Source organism: Teleopsis dalmanni, chromosome 2, assembly GCF_002237135.1.
Source record: "Teleopsis dalmanni isolate 2A chromosome 2, ASM223713v2, whole genome shotgun sequence".
NCBI classification, from domain to species: Eukaryota; Metazoa; Arthropoda; class Insecta; order Diptera; family Diopsidae; genus Teleopsis; species Teleopsis dalmanni.
This window is the reverse complement of record NC_051847.1, coordinates 124,661,925-124,677,549: the sequence shown is the minus strand read 5'-3', so window position 1 is coordinate 124,677,549 and position 15,625 is coordinate 124,661,925. Positions and strand designations below refer to the sequence as shown.

At 28.5% G+C, this 15,625-nt stretch overlaps 2 protein-coding genes across 2 annotated transcripts in view; both read right to left on the bottom strand.

Annotated features, from left to right (window-relative positions):
- LOC119675632 overlaps positions 1 to 1,289 on the bottom strand; it is a 9,631-nt gene extending 8,342 nt beyond the window's left edge. The window contains exon 1 of the mRNA XM_038086838.1: positions 5 to 1,289. Coding sequence (XP_037942766.1) covers positions 5 to 1,267 — 1,263 coding nt within the window. The 5' untranslated portion in view covers positions 1,268 to 1,289. The remainder of the gene's footprint in view (positions 1 to 4) is intronic.
- A 1,786-nt stretch (positions 1,290 to 3,075) lies between these two features.
- Positions 3,076 to 4,927, bottom strand: LOC119681721. Its single transcript, XM_038094987.1, has 2 exons — positions 4,897 to 4,927; positions 3,076 to 4,449 (listed from the first exon to the last, which is right to left on the bottom strand). The coding sequence occupies exons 1-2, from the start codon at positions 4,897 to 4,899 to the stop codon at positions 3,331 to 3,333; spliced, it is 1,122 nt and encodes a 373-aa protein (XP_037950915.1). The 5' UTR covers positions 4,900 to 4,927; the 3' UTR covers positions 3,076 to 3,330.
- Between the last annotated feature and the right edge of the window lie 10,698 nt (positions 4,928 to 15,625).

Below are 15,625 nucleotides of genomic sequence, written 5' to 3'. Positions count from 1 at the left end.
CAACAATGGTAATATCCACTAAATTCCATGGTAACCAAATTGTTTCTGGGGCATGCCAAATTCTTAGAAAAATAACTGTTGTGAATTCTATCAACTGTAGTATGTAGAGCAATAACACAATTAACCCTATATAGCTGAGTTGGTCAATATTCAGTAGGAGAGCTGAACTGAGTACACTACAAGACGACATTATAATACCAAAAGGTGTTTGCTCCATCATAATGCTAGAAACAGTGAAAATATTCGTATCGGTGTTGTACACTGTGAACTCAATAAACACCACTAATGTTTTTTCGTTAATCCAATTAAATTCTTCTAGCATTTGTACAACATTTTCACTATTGTTTACGTCTCTAGCTAGTACTGCCACGTAGCCTCCATCTTCATAATCATCCAAAACCCCCGAACGCGTGAAAGCGAAGAAATCGTTATGAGTTTGAAAAGATGTTGCCTCCATTGGTAACCAAGGCTCAGTAATACGCCAAAATTTATCTACATAATGCAATTTTTCGTAAGGCAGTTGCCAACCAGGCATAAAATGACGAAACTCATATACTAGATTACGAATTATATCCTTTTCACTTGTGCGACGAAACTGTCTTAAACGTACTACACCGATCAGTTTTCCCAGCTCATATGATATCCAACCTTGCTCCTTAATTTCCATATTGTTGTAATCCTTACCATCATTGAATTGCAGTATCGGTAAGTTCCGTATAAATTCATATATTTGGTCTGGAGTTTTGACATCATTTAATGAATAGTCTCGTTCTTCATTTTTTGTGAGCACTCGTCTCATAATGACCGCATTCCAATAGGTTAGACCATTATGTATTCCCATTATCACTATTAAAAGCAGTAAAAATTGTTTACCGTAGACCCACAAGTCTGCGGTTATTTGTTTATACTTTAAGTTGGTGGTTTCATGTGTGTGTTTTTCTGGTAATTGTACTTTTGACTTGTAGCTCTCTACCTGTAATTTGAGAGTCTCAATATGTCCATTTTGCTGTGGTTTGTCCTCTTGCCTAGTTCTTTTTAATTTCTTACAACATTTGCAATAAACATCACTGAATGCTAATGCTACAAGGATTAACAGATCAAATATAACATATTTTATCAGCCAAACGAGCGCGATTGCTATCAATACAGTTTTAAGCTTTTCGTTTTCATGTTTAAAATTAGACGTCAACAAAATGATTACAATTCCAAGGATTATTATTGCAATCGTAAGGTTTATGCATACTTTTTGGAATCTATTTAGAATCATTGTCTTATTTCTTATATTATTATTAATTAATTAATATACATTTTTCGCTTAGTTTTAAAATTACATAAAAAAATCACTTGACATATTTTTCAAGTGATAAATTTTTCTAAAAGTAAAAATAAGTGGTTATATAAATTATAAGGTTACAGTTAGAGAGGCAAGATCTAATATCAAAATTTAGCTGACTGTGAGCGTCGAGTAGTGTCAATTCATAAAACATAAATCCATTACTTCACACCTGAAAGGAAACAATAAGCCAGAGAATGGGTAGAGTCCGGGGGTAGTGTTCCCAAACGGTCACGAACTCAACAATCGACTGGAAAAGTTTTGGCTTTCGTATCTTGGGATTCAAGTGAAATAATTTTCATGGACTATTTGGAAAAAGGAAAAACATTAACATCAGACTGCCATTGCATAACATTGGATCGATTTGATGAGGATATCAAGAAAAAACGACACACATTTGTCGAAGAAAAAATTATCCGTTCTCACGTCTATGAAAACCATGGCAAAATTAAATGAATTACGGTACGAATTGCTTCCTTACTCAGCGCATTTTCTAGATTTGGATTCCAGTGACTATATTACCTGTTTCTAAACTTGAATAGATGGCTCTAGGAAATGAGACTTGCATCAAATGATGAAGTGTAAAGAGGTACATTTTTGAGGACTTAATAAATCGTATTATTTAAAAGGAATCCAAATATGTATGTCGAGCTAAAAGGGGACTGTATTGAATCATAAAATATAATTTTCCAAAAAAAATGGGTCTTTATTACTTAGGTCGGGTATTTATCAGTCCATCTGGTATAACACACAATACAATACACAATAATTGTACTGTTACATTTCATTGTGTAACTTTATCATAAATTATGGGTATATATTGTAATAAAAACAATGTACCAGGGCGATGTTCATTAACTTACACTCTCTTTTTTTATGAAAAAAATCAATAGAAAATAATAATTGTGAAATATCACAAAGATATTTTAAAACTTATTTCGGCATTATTAAAAATTATAAGGATTGATTAGTTTGATTTTTCAATTTGACATCAATTTAATATGCATAATTTTTAGTCACCCATGTTATTTCCTAGTAATATCTGCTTCTTTATACAAAGGAAAGGATTTTTTCTGAAGGACATTCTTTAGAAAAAAACAAAGATATTTTTATCTGTTGAAAAGATAATAGTTACTACTTTCTAGTATGCATGTGTCTTAAATATAACTTTCTAAATACTTCAAAACTTTACAATAAGAGAGATACTTTCAAATTCTTCAAATCCAAAGCTTACTATTAAACTAGCGTAAGTAGAAATATCAAAAATGAAGTCGAGTATATGCATTATTGTAGTACTGCCCCATATTAAATTACAGTCGCTAGCTTGAGTACTATATTTGGCAATACTCAAAACAGCTGCATGGTCACCCAAAAATTCAATTAATTAAAATAATATATAGATTTTTTCGAAAAGTAGTAAACTACAACAACAAAAATTCATTTGTATATTATTTTAATCTAATGAATTTTTGGGTGACCTTACAGCTGTTTTGAGTATTGCCAAATATCCATCATGAGTGGGACTGCAAGTATCAGGAATCAAATTCGTGTCCTGCCAAATTTGAAGCTCAAAGTCAGCGCACACACTGATCCAAAGCCGTACTATGTTCGCGCATTTTTCTGGAGAATATAAAAAGAACTTTTATTGTTGTAGTTTTTTTTTACAAAAATTAAAACAATATTAATTACTTGCCATTAAACATTTTTTATTGAAAACTTAAATATATAATGTATAGTAAAATGAAGAAAAGATTAAGATACATAAAGGCATGCCTTGTTTTACATAGAGTGGATGAAATGAAGTAGTAAAGCATATTATGAAATTAAAAATATACTATAAACCTAATATAGTACATAAAGTGGAAACAGAATTGAAATTATCATTTCATCTGTACACTTTTTAAGATTTATTCATGTTTTAAAAGGAACATCATAAACGTGTGCCATTTTTTAGTACATTAGTACTAAAAATCAAAAAAAATTGGAGTAAAATCGTTCTAACGTCTACTTGGTGGTAAATATTCACGGTTAGCCGTAGTTCCCGGTCTTCCTTGTCGAGCAACTGTTGCTGCACCAGCATTGGCACCAGAAGGACGATTAATGACAGCACCAAACGTTGCAGGAGTAACGCCAGCTCCTGCTGCTGCTGCCGCCGTGGGATATGTTGGAACTGCAGTTACAGCATTAACTGGTTGAAAACGTGCTGCTGAAGCTGTATTACTAATTACAGGAACGTTTGATGCAAAACCCGCTTGTAGACCCATTGGTGTATTAGCAAAAGTATTACCACCAGTAATAGTTGTGCGCAATCCACCACTAGTAAAGATATTAGAACCTTGTGCTGGTGGGCGTACAGTATTTGGATTAACAAAGCTTGTAGGCTGACGGAAAGCTGCACCGATTTGTGGAGTTTGAGCTGTCGCACGTTCATTGCCATAGTCATATATATACGCATTATTTCCATAAAGACTTGGAGCAATACTGCAATCGAACTGATTCCACCATACACATACCAAAGTTTCTTGACTAAAAACCGTGCCATTTGGGCAAAGAAAAGAATAAGTGCGATTGAGTGCGCAAATATGCCATGCTTGACATTGTGCTTCAACATCAGCGTAATATCCCGGTAATGGTTGTTGTAGACAATCGAATGTTGTGGGCGGTACGACGCTATAAATGGGATAGTCTACTCCAGGTAAACCTGGTATAGCAGAATAGTCACCTTCTGATTCATCTATTCCTACACCAGTATTTTCACCAACACCGGTACCAGCACCAGCAAATTGCCGTGTACCACCGAAAACGGCACCAGCCGGTCTTTGTACATTAGCATTTCCAGTACGAAAAACACTTCCAGTTGCAGTTGGCAGCACAGTAGGAAAATTACCGGCACCGATGGCACTTGTGCGCTGCGTTAGTTGTGTTTGTGGTTGTCCAACAAAACCGCCAACATATGGTGAATTTTCATTGCCGGTTTGAGTTATTGGATATCCAACTGACGGTGCATTTGCAGAAAAACCACCTTGACCACCTCCTGCTAGTATCGTGGTTGGTTTGGTCTGAGCAATACCGGCAGAGGCAACTTCAGGACCAATATAGTTGTAACCGCGTTGAGACTAAAAAACAAAAATTTGTATAATGCAAAGAAGTGTTTGAATTAAAATTTATATGTTTATATTATATGTTCATAGTACTATATAATTGTAATTTATATATTTGTTTGGCAGGTGGAAGTTACGTTTAAGACAACTGTGTTTTAAAATATCTGCCTGGTTCACAGTGAATCAAATGAAAAATCAAGTTTATATTTAAAACATTTATTCAATCTAAAAAGAAAGTAAAATAGAAATTACTTGATATTTTTAAAATTTATTTTATATTTCTACATAACTGATCTATTAAAAAGAGTGGTATACCACGGAATTTTAAACCTACATATTATGGTGTATGCATTTTTTATTATAAAATTTATATTTATTGTGGTATGTGCTCAAGATATAGAGTATATGTATTACATATATATAATGTTTAATTATTTTTTTTAATACTCAAGCCCTTCTTACCATATTTTATGTTTTTAGAATCAAAAAAAATTAATTTATTAATCTACTAATTTTTTTAATGATAGTTTACTAATAAGAAAATATTTTCAAAATTTTGACAGGTCAAAATTGACAAGTTGAATTTTTAGAAATCTTGTTTTTTAAACAAATATACAGTAGATAATGTTTTTAATTTTTCATGGTGCCTTCTAAATGCTCAAGGCCAAGTTATGCAGAGTGTCATGGGCTCGTCATGAGCAAAGTTGTTGTTGTTTTCAATGCAAATTATAAAATTGAGAGTGAAAGAAAAATCAATATGTTGGTTTAAATTTGGTCATGACAGCCGATACTTACTGTACCTCATCAATATACAGTAGATAATGTTTTTAATTTTTCATGGTGCCTTTAAAATGCTCAAAGCCAAGTTATTCAGAGTGTCATGGGCTCGTCATGAGGAAAGTTGTTGTTGTTTTCAATGCAAATTATAAAATTGAGAGTGAAAGAAAAATCAATATGTTGGTTTAAATTTGTATAAGCGATATAACTGTACTATAATATAAAGTAGATAATGTTTTTAATTTTTCATGGTGCCTTTAAAATGCTCAAAGCCAAGTTATGCAGAGTGTCATGGGCTCGTCATGAGCAAAGTTGTTGTTGTTTTCAATGCAAATTATAAAATTGAGAGTAAAAGAAAAATCAATATGTTGGTTTAAATTTGGTCATGAGAGCCGATACTAACTGTCCCTCATCAATATACAGTAGATAATGTTTTTAATTTTTTAAGGTGCCTTCTAAATGCTCAACGCCAAGTTATGCAGAGTGTCATGGGCTCGTCATGAGCAAAGTTGTTGTTGTTTTCAATGCAAATTATAAAATTGAGAGTGAAAGAAAAATCAATATGTAGGTTTATATTATTATATAAAGAATAGATAATAAGCTGCTTGAATATTTTATGTGACCGATGGCAAATTGAGTCAGCTTGTAAGTTTACGGGGAAACAAAGTTTAACTTAAAATACACTAATAAAATTGTAATATAATGTGTCTTCCTCATATTATGTTTCAATATATATAATATCTCATGTATTTTGATTTCGAAATTTCGAGTTGCTTAATGTTGTGGTCTTTCCAACTTGATATAGCTGAAACTGCAGCTGAAATGTTTACATTGCGAATTATATATTGTGAATATAATAATACTGCATTTTATAAAAATTCAATTAATTAAAATAATATAAAAATGAATTTATGTTATTGTAGTTTACTACTTTTCGAAAACCTCATAATGAAATATACCAGTTTCTATTAAATATAACAGTCACTTTAGTCCTAAAAATAACCAGTTTCGCTCGTGTAAGTCGTGGAAAAACATTAGCATGACTTTTTCAGTATTATGTTCCTAGATTTATGTTCTATACATGAGAAAGAATATATAAATTACACAACAAACAATGCCTTTACAAACAGAATAGTATTGAAACTTAACAATATAATATAAAAATATGATTAATTAATTCAATTAATTACAGCTGGTTTATAATATCGTTCTAATACAACACAGCAAGTGAATTTGTTGATAAAACTTTCACAGCAAATTAACAAAATTCCAGAAAAATGGAGGAACATAAAAGTCAAGTACAGTTTTGGGTCAGTTGCTTAAGGAGGCAATACTCGAAACAGCTATATGGTCAGCTAGAAATTCAATGAATTAAAATAATATAAAAATGAATTTTTGTTGTTATAGTTTACTACTTTTTGAAAACCTTTTTATATAATATTTACACTAATATTTTAAACATAAAAATATAATCAAAAAATAATTAAAGCCAAATTATAGTTGATATGAATAAGAAAAAACCTCAGGAAATATTTATAATAAATTATATGAAAGGTATTTTAATAGAAACCATTAACATTAACCATAAAATGGTAAAAATTGCTAGTGAAGTAATTGAAATTAATGGTTTTGTTAGTGAAGTAATTGAAATTAATTGTTTTCAACGATTCTAAAATTAAATTTTTAGTGATTAACAGTAATTTTGAAAATGTAAGAAACTCAGATGAAAACACATTATCCCAAATTATTAATTTGACAGCTTTTAAATAGCATCTTTTCTCACTTCTGTAAGAAAATCTTAAGATTTAGTTTCAATTCCACTATAATATTACTGATTAACGTAATTAAACACTGCTCAAAACATGAACATAAAAAACGTAAATATAAAAAACATAAAACGTAAATAAAAGTTAATAAAATGAATAATTTAAACAAATTTGTTGATGCATTTAAAATTATTTTACTTACCAAACAATAGTGACATAGATGTAGAATGCCTAAAATAAAATTATTTGTGAAAATTAATTAAAAAATTAAAGCGACACGAGATTTATATTAATAAAAAAGTATTAGCTGAGGTTAATTAATTTCTTTCGCAGTGTACATAGAACATTTAAATAATCAATATGAATAAAATAAAATATATATAACAATTTGTTTACATGACATTAAGAGTAGATTTGAGTTTGCATCGCGATTAAAACTCTAATCAAGTAGTTTAATTATAGGTTTACCATATAAAAATTTAGTCTACTTTAAGGAGTAATTAATTAAATCTAATTCAGGTAGTAGTTATATTTTTATGGCACCTAAAAGTATGCATTAAAGCCATTAAAAATGTCAAAATGGTTTGCATTTAGAATAAATTATTTAGGCCGTGTGCGAGTTCGAGTAAATTGACGAGTAATTGAGGGAAATAGTAAATTATGTCGGTATGGCAGCGAATGTTGGTATTTACCAGAATTTCGAGTAGGATAAAGTAGATAAAATTTAAGTAAATTAGATATTTAAAAAATAAATAAATAAATTTGAACAATTTTAATCAAAAATAATAAAAATATATACATATTTACTTAAGTGCAGTACAAAAAATCCCTAGAAAATTTCAATTTACTTTACCTCAATTTACTCCAACTCGCACACGGCCTTAGTAGTATAAAATCACTTTTGTTCTTACTATTAATAATCTCATTAATTTTAATTTAATACTACGCAAAAATTTGCAAAATTTGCTTAATACAATATTAAACTTATACTAGATACTGTACATTGAAGGTATTATAAAATAGCATTCCTTAAACTAAACACATGATGTCTTCTTCTGATAAATTTTGAAAGACTTATGTCACTAAGAGCTATGTTATGTAGAGTGTAACGGGCACGGCAAAATTGGTTGTTTCGGGCTATGCCGAAAATATATGTTATGTAGACTGTCACATCAGTATCGTCAATTTCATATTTTTACAATGTTTTGGTACTATTTGGTTATGCCTTCATTTAAAAGGAAATGTAGATATGATCACTTTCAATTTGCTACCAAAAATAACCATCAAGAAAAAACTCATGGAAACTCATTGTTATAATATTATTTAATTATTATATTTTCTTATAATAATTGTTAACAATACTTACAAAATTATACGCTTTTCCTTAAAATCGGAAAGTGTAATAATTAGATTATTAGCATTTAATAAAATAGGCTGTGTTGCTTACTGCCATTTTTTCTCCAAAACGTTATAAACTCAAGTTGGAATTTGAATTTAAAAGGCGCAAATTCTGAAGTTTATTACTGAACAAAACTCCTTTGCCTTAGTGCCGAGACACAAATACGCCGGCTCGCATGCCGGAATTTAAACCGACATATTGTTATTTCTCTTGATCTCAATTTTATAATTTGCATTTAAAACAACTCATGCCGTGCCCGAGACACTTTACAAGACATGGCCCTAAGACAGTGCTGAGAAACCAGAACCAAAGAATGAACTAATAAAAAATATATTTATTAATTTATATTCTTGTACATTTATAATCTTTCGGTGTCCTTAAGTATAGGTTGCTATATATGTTTATAGCCCTTTGTGCTTGAAATAATAACAATTAAAAGCATTGCAAAAAAATAACTTTTGTTTTGATGATATTTGATGACTAACCTTTGATGACATTCTTGGTATCTATAGATTATCGAACATACAATATAGTATACATACATACATACATATAACATACGTACATACAATATAATATAAATAAAACATAGGCTTCGATGGAATTTTAAATACCATTCAGTTTTAATGATGTCCTGAACTTTTTTTTTGTAATACCCATATATACTTTATCACATGCCCATCACTTTTATAGCTTTTCTGGTAAACTATATGGATTTTTCTGTTTAATTGAATTTTTATTTGGTGTAGTATTGTGCTAATTGTCTTCTATATTAACTGGTAATGCGATGTCTGGCAAAACTTTTCATGTACTTTTGACTTAGTTGTTTATAGCTATCTTATTTTTCTTTTCTTGCTATTCTTGAAAAATTGACACAGACTCCTATATTTATAAATTATTATTATGTAAATTATATTATATAATATTGTTATATATACTATAATTATATATTATATAATAATAATATAGACTTTAATAAATTGCTACTACAACCAATATTCAATTAGTTTTTATATATGTTATTTATTTTTTTAATATTGCTGTACACTGAAGATGGTCTACGAAGTGGATCAAAATATCCGTAATATAAATAATTTTGTATAAAAATTAAAATATAACTAAATATTTAACACAGTTTAAAAAGTGTAATTTTTTATTTTATTAAAAAAAAATATTTTCATAAATTTATGTCTTAAATAAACGACCTAAGCGCAGTAACAAATATAAAAACTAATAATATAATATAATAATAGTACTTTAATCAATATACATTAAAGAAAGTCGTGTTAGTTAGACCACTTATAACTTAAGAACGGCCGAACCGATTTTTAATTATCTTTGATATATTTTGCTATTATCCGAATAGCAGAATACATATATTATAAAATATTGGAAAAATGCACTTATTTTAACATAAATAATAAATTTATAAATTCTGTTTCAAACTGTTGACAGTATAACAGTTTGAGTGATACTGATTTTCTTTTTGTTTTTAAGTGCTTTATTTGTTCTTGCGCCTGATAAAAAAAAAAAATATCGTATATCACAAGGTACTTTAGTGAAGAGAATCAATTGGAGTGCAACCCAGCTTCTTGCTGACAGATCATTGAAATAATTGATTGTATATTAATATCCTAATAAACTATTGAACATAATAAATTTTTTGTATTCATTTTTTTACGTTAAAAAATTTCTAAATTTAGTTTACCTGCAATTTAATATAATATTCATTGACTGTTACGCGGCATGAAGTTCGCGGGATCACGTAGTAATATAATATAATAACAAAAATATAATATAATTATAATATAATAATAATTATTATGTTACATAAAATTAATAATATAAATTATTCAGAGATAATTTCTATATGAGTACTTTTAACCAGTTTAAAAAACGTTATTATCCTAATAGGCCTATTCCCAAATATTTTTTTTATTTACATTTATTTGCTACTATGACAAAACAGTAGAGATTTAAAAAATTAACAATACGAATTTTTGATGATCATCCTTTGGGATGTCATCCTAAAGATCTACTTACTTCATCTACGTAAACGCTTGAGTTTTATTGGGTTACCTTCTTAATAGATACAGTAGATTCTCAAATGTTTTTATTTTTATAATTGGAAACAAAATTTTTTTAAAGATAATACAAGCATGTTTTATTCTACGGGAACTGACCAACCATTTCTTGTTTATAAAAAAATTGTTATTTTATTATTATATAATAATATGCATATTATGCATATTATGTTATTATAAGCATAATAATATTGATATTGCCAATTTGAAAAACAGTCAATACATTTGAACTTAAACTACTTTGAAGCCCTTAGCCTTTGCAAGAAATTTAAGGTCAAGTACACTTTTACACTGGCAGATTATTGCCATGAAACAATTGCATCTTTAAACTGAAATGATTTTTTGTAATTTAAAATTTTTAATTATTACCGCTTCGTGAAATAAGTCTTTGATATTTTTCAATATGATAACTGTGTATGGTCTGGGCCATAAATATTAAAAGAGAAGTCGTGGCTGCATACCACATAAATATACAAAAATTCACGGCAAATGAATTTTTCTATATAAATATCTTCTGCATTTTAGGAAGATTATGTAGAAGAAAACTTGGTACATACTACCTCTATGTAGTTTGGATTAAAGAGGAAGTTTACATAAAATGCCAGTAGAGCTTGAGTTGCTGAAGCATGAAAATGCATTCCAGTCAGTTAGCTCGCATACGTATATTCTATCAAAATTTTTTTGCGAAGATGATGTCTTTAATAAAAAGTTCTTAGTTAATACAATTATGTACATAAGCCAAATATTGAAATGAGGAAAAGTACTTAGTAAACTGAATATGATAAATATACCTATGGATAGAAAGTGACAATACGTGAATAGCTGTTAAATGTAACTGCCATATTGCTTCTATGCATTTAGGCTAGCTTAATAAATTATAACGAAATCGAAAAATTGATTTACTGAAGTATTTAAGTCATATATTAGAAGTGTTTGTACTACTTATGAATTACTCTGGTAAATTGAATTGATATCAATTGCTAAGTAAGTCTCCAATATCCTCTTATAGCTCATATATATATATATATACATATATATCTCAATCTTCAATCTAAAATTAAATTTTACGCATTTCTTAAATTTGTTTTAATCCTCAATATTTTGGCTTTCAAATAAAAAAAAATCCTTTAAATCAGTTAAAAATTAATTAAATTACGAGTATTAATAACATAATTCATAATAACATAAATGTGATCACATTCGTAATCACATTAAATGTAAGGAAAATACACAATCTGAGCTGTTAGAAATTAGATACTATAATATTAAGATATAGTGATAATCGAATACTATTGACTTAACGGCACCTGTTTCATAGTCATATAGCATATAAAGTCCATTTTTATATGGTCTCTAAATGATTTAAGATCCAACATTTAAATCTTTTGGCTGCTTTTATCCATTAATTAACTGCTATTGATTCGCAAAGCTCTGTTTTTTTAAAAGACTATAGTGGTCTGCCCATTACTAGTTTTGCTCGCCAACCCTCGTTATATTCATAGCTTCTCTTTCATATTCAACAATGTGTATATGTTCAACATATATATTATGTTGTTAACATTCTCTAAAAGAAGTATCAAACATTGTTCTAGTTTTGAAGTTCTTAAAAAAATTTGATGTCTGTTCTAGAGAATATTGAAAGTGTTTTATATTGACATATATTTTTTTATCGATATATCTATAACTATAATTTAAAATTAACTTTTAAAATTAAAAGTGATAGAATATTGATGAAAGTACAGATGAAAGTACTTTTAAGCTTCAAAGAATATTACTGCAAATTTGTTTCAAAACAATCATATCTTTAAAATTATATATAGTATCTTCGACATCCAATTGGCATATAGATACATTAATCCTGACTCTCAGAACGCTATATTCCATTGCGATTAAAGAGTATTGATTATTGGATGTACTCTTATAAAACTACTCGAAAATTTGCTTTTAACCAGTAAAATCGTTATTCTATTTACCCTGAAAATGTGTACAGAGTGATTACCTACATAAATATCTTCTCAATTTTATTCCGTACATTTAGCACTTAATTCCAATTTTTATTTTCAGTGTTTATCTATTTTTTATCTATTGTTATCTATTTTTATCTATCTTTATCTCTTTTTTTATTTTTCGCTTCTGGTTACTGTTATTTGATACTTTGATTTTTGTTTATTTTAATATATGTAAGTATATTTCAACTAAGTTCTCTACGGATAACATGCGTGAATGAAGTGAAAGAGTTAACTTGGTATCGAAATGAATTTAATTTTGTAAGGCGGACATGTATTGCGCAGACATATTTTTTTAATTTAGAATTTGTTACTTTAGAAAATTATGATGCAATACAAAATTTTACATTTTAAATGGAACAAAAAGGAGATTATAAATAGTTGGTTTCATTTATGTGAGTTTAATAATTATTTTTAATTAACATACTGACAATGTTGAAAATAGTATACAGTATTTTCTATGATCATGATATTATTCTTCTCTCTGTATTTATCTAATATGTACTTGTACCCAGTATTAGATGTACCCAGTAGTATAAATATTATGTCGTGGAACTTGCTTTACTATGTATAGATCCCTTGCGCTCCCTTCATGAACTTAGAATATTTCTTTAATTTTAAATACTTCTATAAATTGTAGTATGAAACCTTCGTTACAGAGTTCTATTTCATTATTTGATATGGGATACCCATATATAAAATTCTTTCGTTTATGCATCAGTGTTGGTTACAGAACCTTGATTTTGTTGCTTAATTTTTCCATTAGAGTATTTCCATTAGAGAAAGTTCCTTTTGTTTATGCAAGTTTATTCCAGTGCATAAGATCTTATAGTTTAATTTCGAAAACGCATTTTTTCAGGTATTTCCACCAAGAACTTTTTTGAACATAGTTTATTTATCAATTATTATTTATTGTATTTGTCTGATGCAATAACTGGATTCTTTTATTTCATTGAAGATTTTTTTATAAGAAATATTATAACTTTCTCAGTGGATTCCTTGAAATATCTTCAAATTTGATTCTATACAATATTTATATGAACCATCCCGAATTATGTTTATCTAAAATAACGTATTCATCTAATAAGGCATATGTCATTTATAAAATACACAAAATTGTGAATTTTATACACTTAATGTGGATTTTTTTTATTTAATGTGTTGAACTTTTTCAAAAAATTTATTTAATTATTTCAATTTTTTTACTTGCAGAATCCTAAGTACTCAAATAAATAAGGTAAGTTTGTGCGATACCTTAATTTTAATTTTATTCCTTTAAATAATTGTCTAATTTTTATTAGAATTTCATAATACCAACTTAAAACTTATGTATGAATTATATTGTATCCGATTTATGCTTAACAATTATAAATGACAGTTATTATAAATATTAAAAAATTATATATTCTACATAAGATTTACAATATACCACGTAATTCGTATATATATTTTTGGTGCGAAATTACAAACATACCTAATAAAATAAAAACTTCTTTGACCACTTTCATAGTTATTATACTTTTCACAACTTTAATTAGCACCACTTTCAAGACTTTATGTGATTCAGAACTTTTGTAACCTCCCGCGTACACTTAACGCACAGTAAATACGTTCAACCGAAGTGCTTAATATCAACTGCTGCGTTTTACTCAAAAGTTTTGGTTTTTATATCAAAAAATGATATAACCCAAGTGACATAAAAGCTTCTTCATCAATTCCACTCATGCGGCGGTCTATTGTGGCAAGATTGACCAATACAGAATTTTTGATGTGTGCTCCTCCAAAATGAACTATGCTACATTGTAGCAGTATTATCAGAGTGCATTGTTTCTCATATTCAAAATTTATGTTTCTTGGCGATATCATCGCGGTTCTTGAGGCTTAGTATTCAAATTCTGCACCTCAATGCTTGGCGAGCGCATCTTAGGCGCCTCGTTAGCAAAGCTTTGAGATTTATTGGTTTGCGATTAAAAACTTTATTGTTCTTTTGTTTGAAGATCGCAGAAACAAGCTTGGAAATAATTGGATTTAACTTAACAAGTGCAAAAATTTATTTGACAATTGCACATATACAAATTCATAGATAATGTACTACTTTTCTATCATAAAAATAATGATGTCTTTTTTCGTTTATTTTAATTAAGGTTAGATTATATCCTTCGGGTATTAAATTTGATTGGAACCTTGAAATCCTATGCTTGATTGGCTATTGCTTAAATCTTTACAAAACCAAGTCAAAAATGAAAATAAAATGTTAATTTTTCATTGTTTTATATAATAAACTAAAGACAAATACATCTTAATTTTTAAAATATTTAAATATTTATTGATCAATAAATATAGGTGTAAGAGTATGTTAACGAAGACATTTCAAGGTCATATTAATGGCGTTTCAAGCCTTGATATATTTTACAAAATGTTTAAAAAAACTTTTTATAAAATGTTTTGTTTTATAAAAATGATTTTCTTGAACATTAAGCAGCAAAAGACAAATCCACCAAGTCAACCTAAACCACCTTATCACTTCAAAAGGATAATTGGGCTTGTTGGCAATAGGACATTTCAAAATATTGAAGCAAATATTTTGTTATAGACTTTATCCTGCAGATAATCATATAAATGTAACAAAAATTATAGCTAAAAAGTTAGAGTGGTTGTTTAATTCAAACTCTGCACTTTATGTTCAAAATAAATAAAAAACTTCAAAAAAAAAACTATTTTAAAACCTTTATGGACTTACAGTATTCATTTTGCGGAACGAGTACTCACTCCGATAAAGAAATACTGAAGTGTAACCAATCATTTAGATAAGTTTATAAGTAAATGTAATTTCACAGCTTGCCAAAAGAAAGATAGAAAAATTTCGACTCAAAGTGGTCCCTGCCATGTCCATTGTTTACTAATGTATTTGAATCTTTGAGCCAGATTCGAATTCTGATATTACAATATTTCCTTTGAAGATTTATAGTTAGCATTTAAAATGGAAGCAGGAAAATCACATAAACTTAATGATGAATAGTCGCTATCGTAGTAAGAAATCTGCTTGCAATTCTTTACGGAATTTAAGTGGGCGGTTTGATAAGTCAGTGACTTTCTGAATTTCCCGCGCAGTTATTCCAAATGCAACAGTGCTGCCGTCAACTGAAATCTACCAGTGGG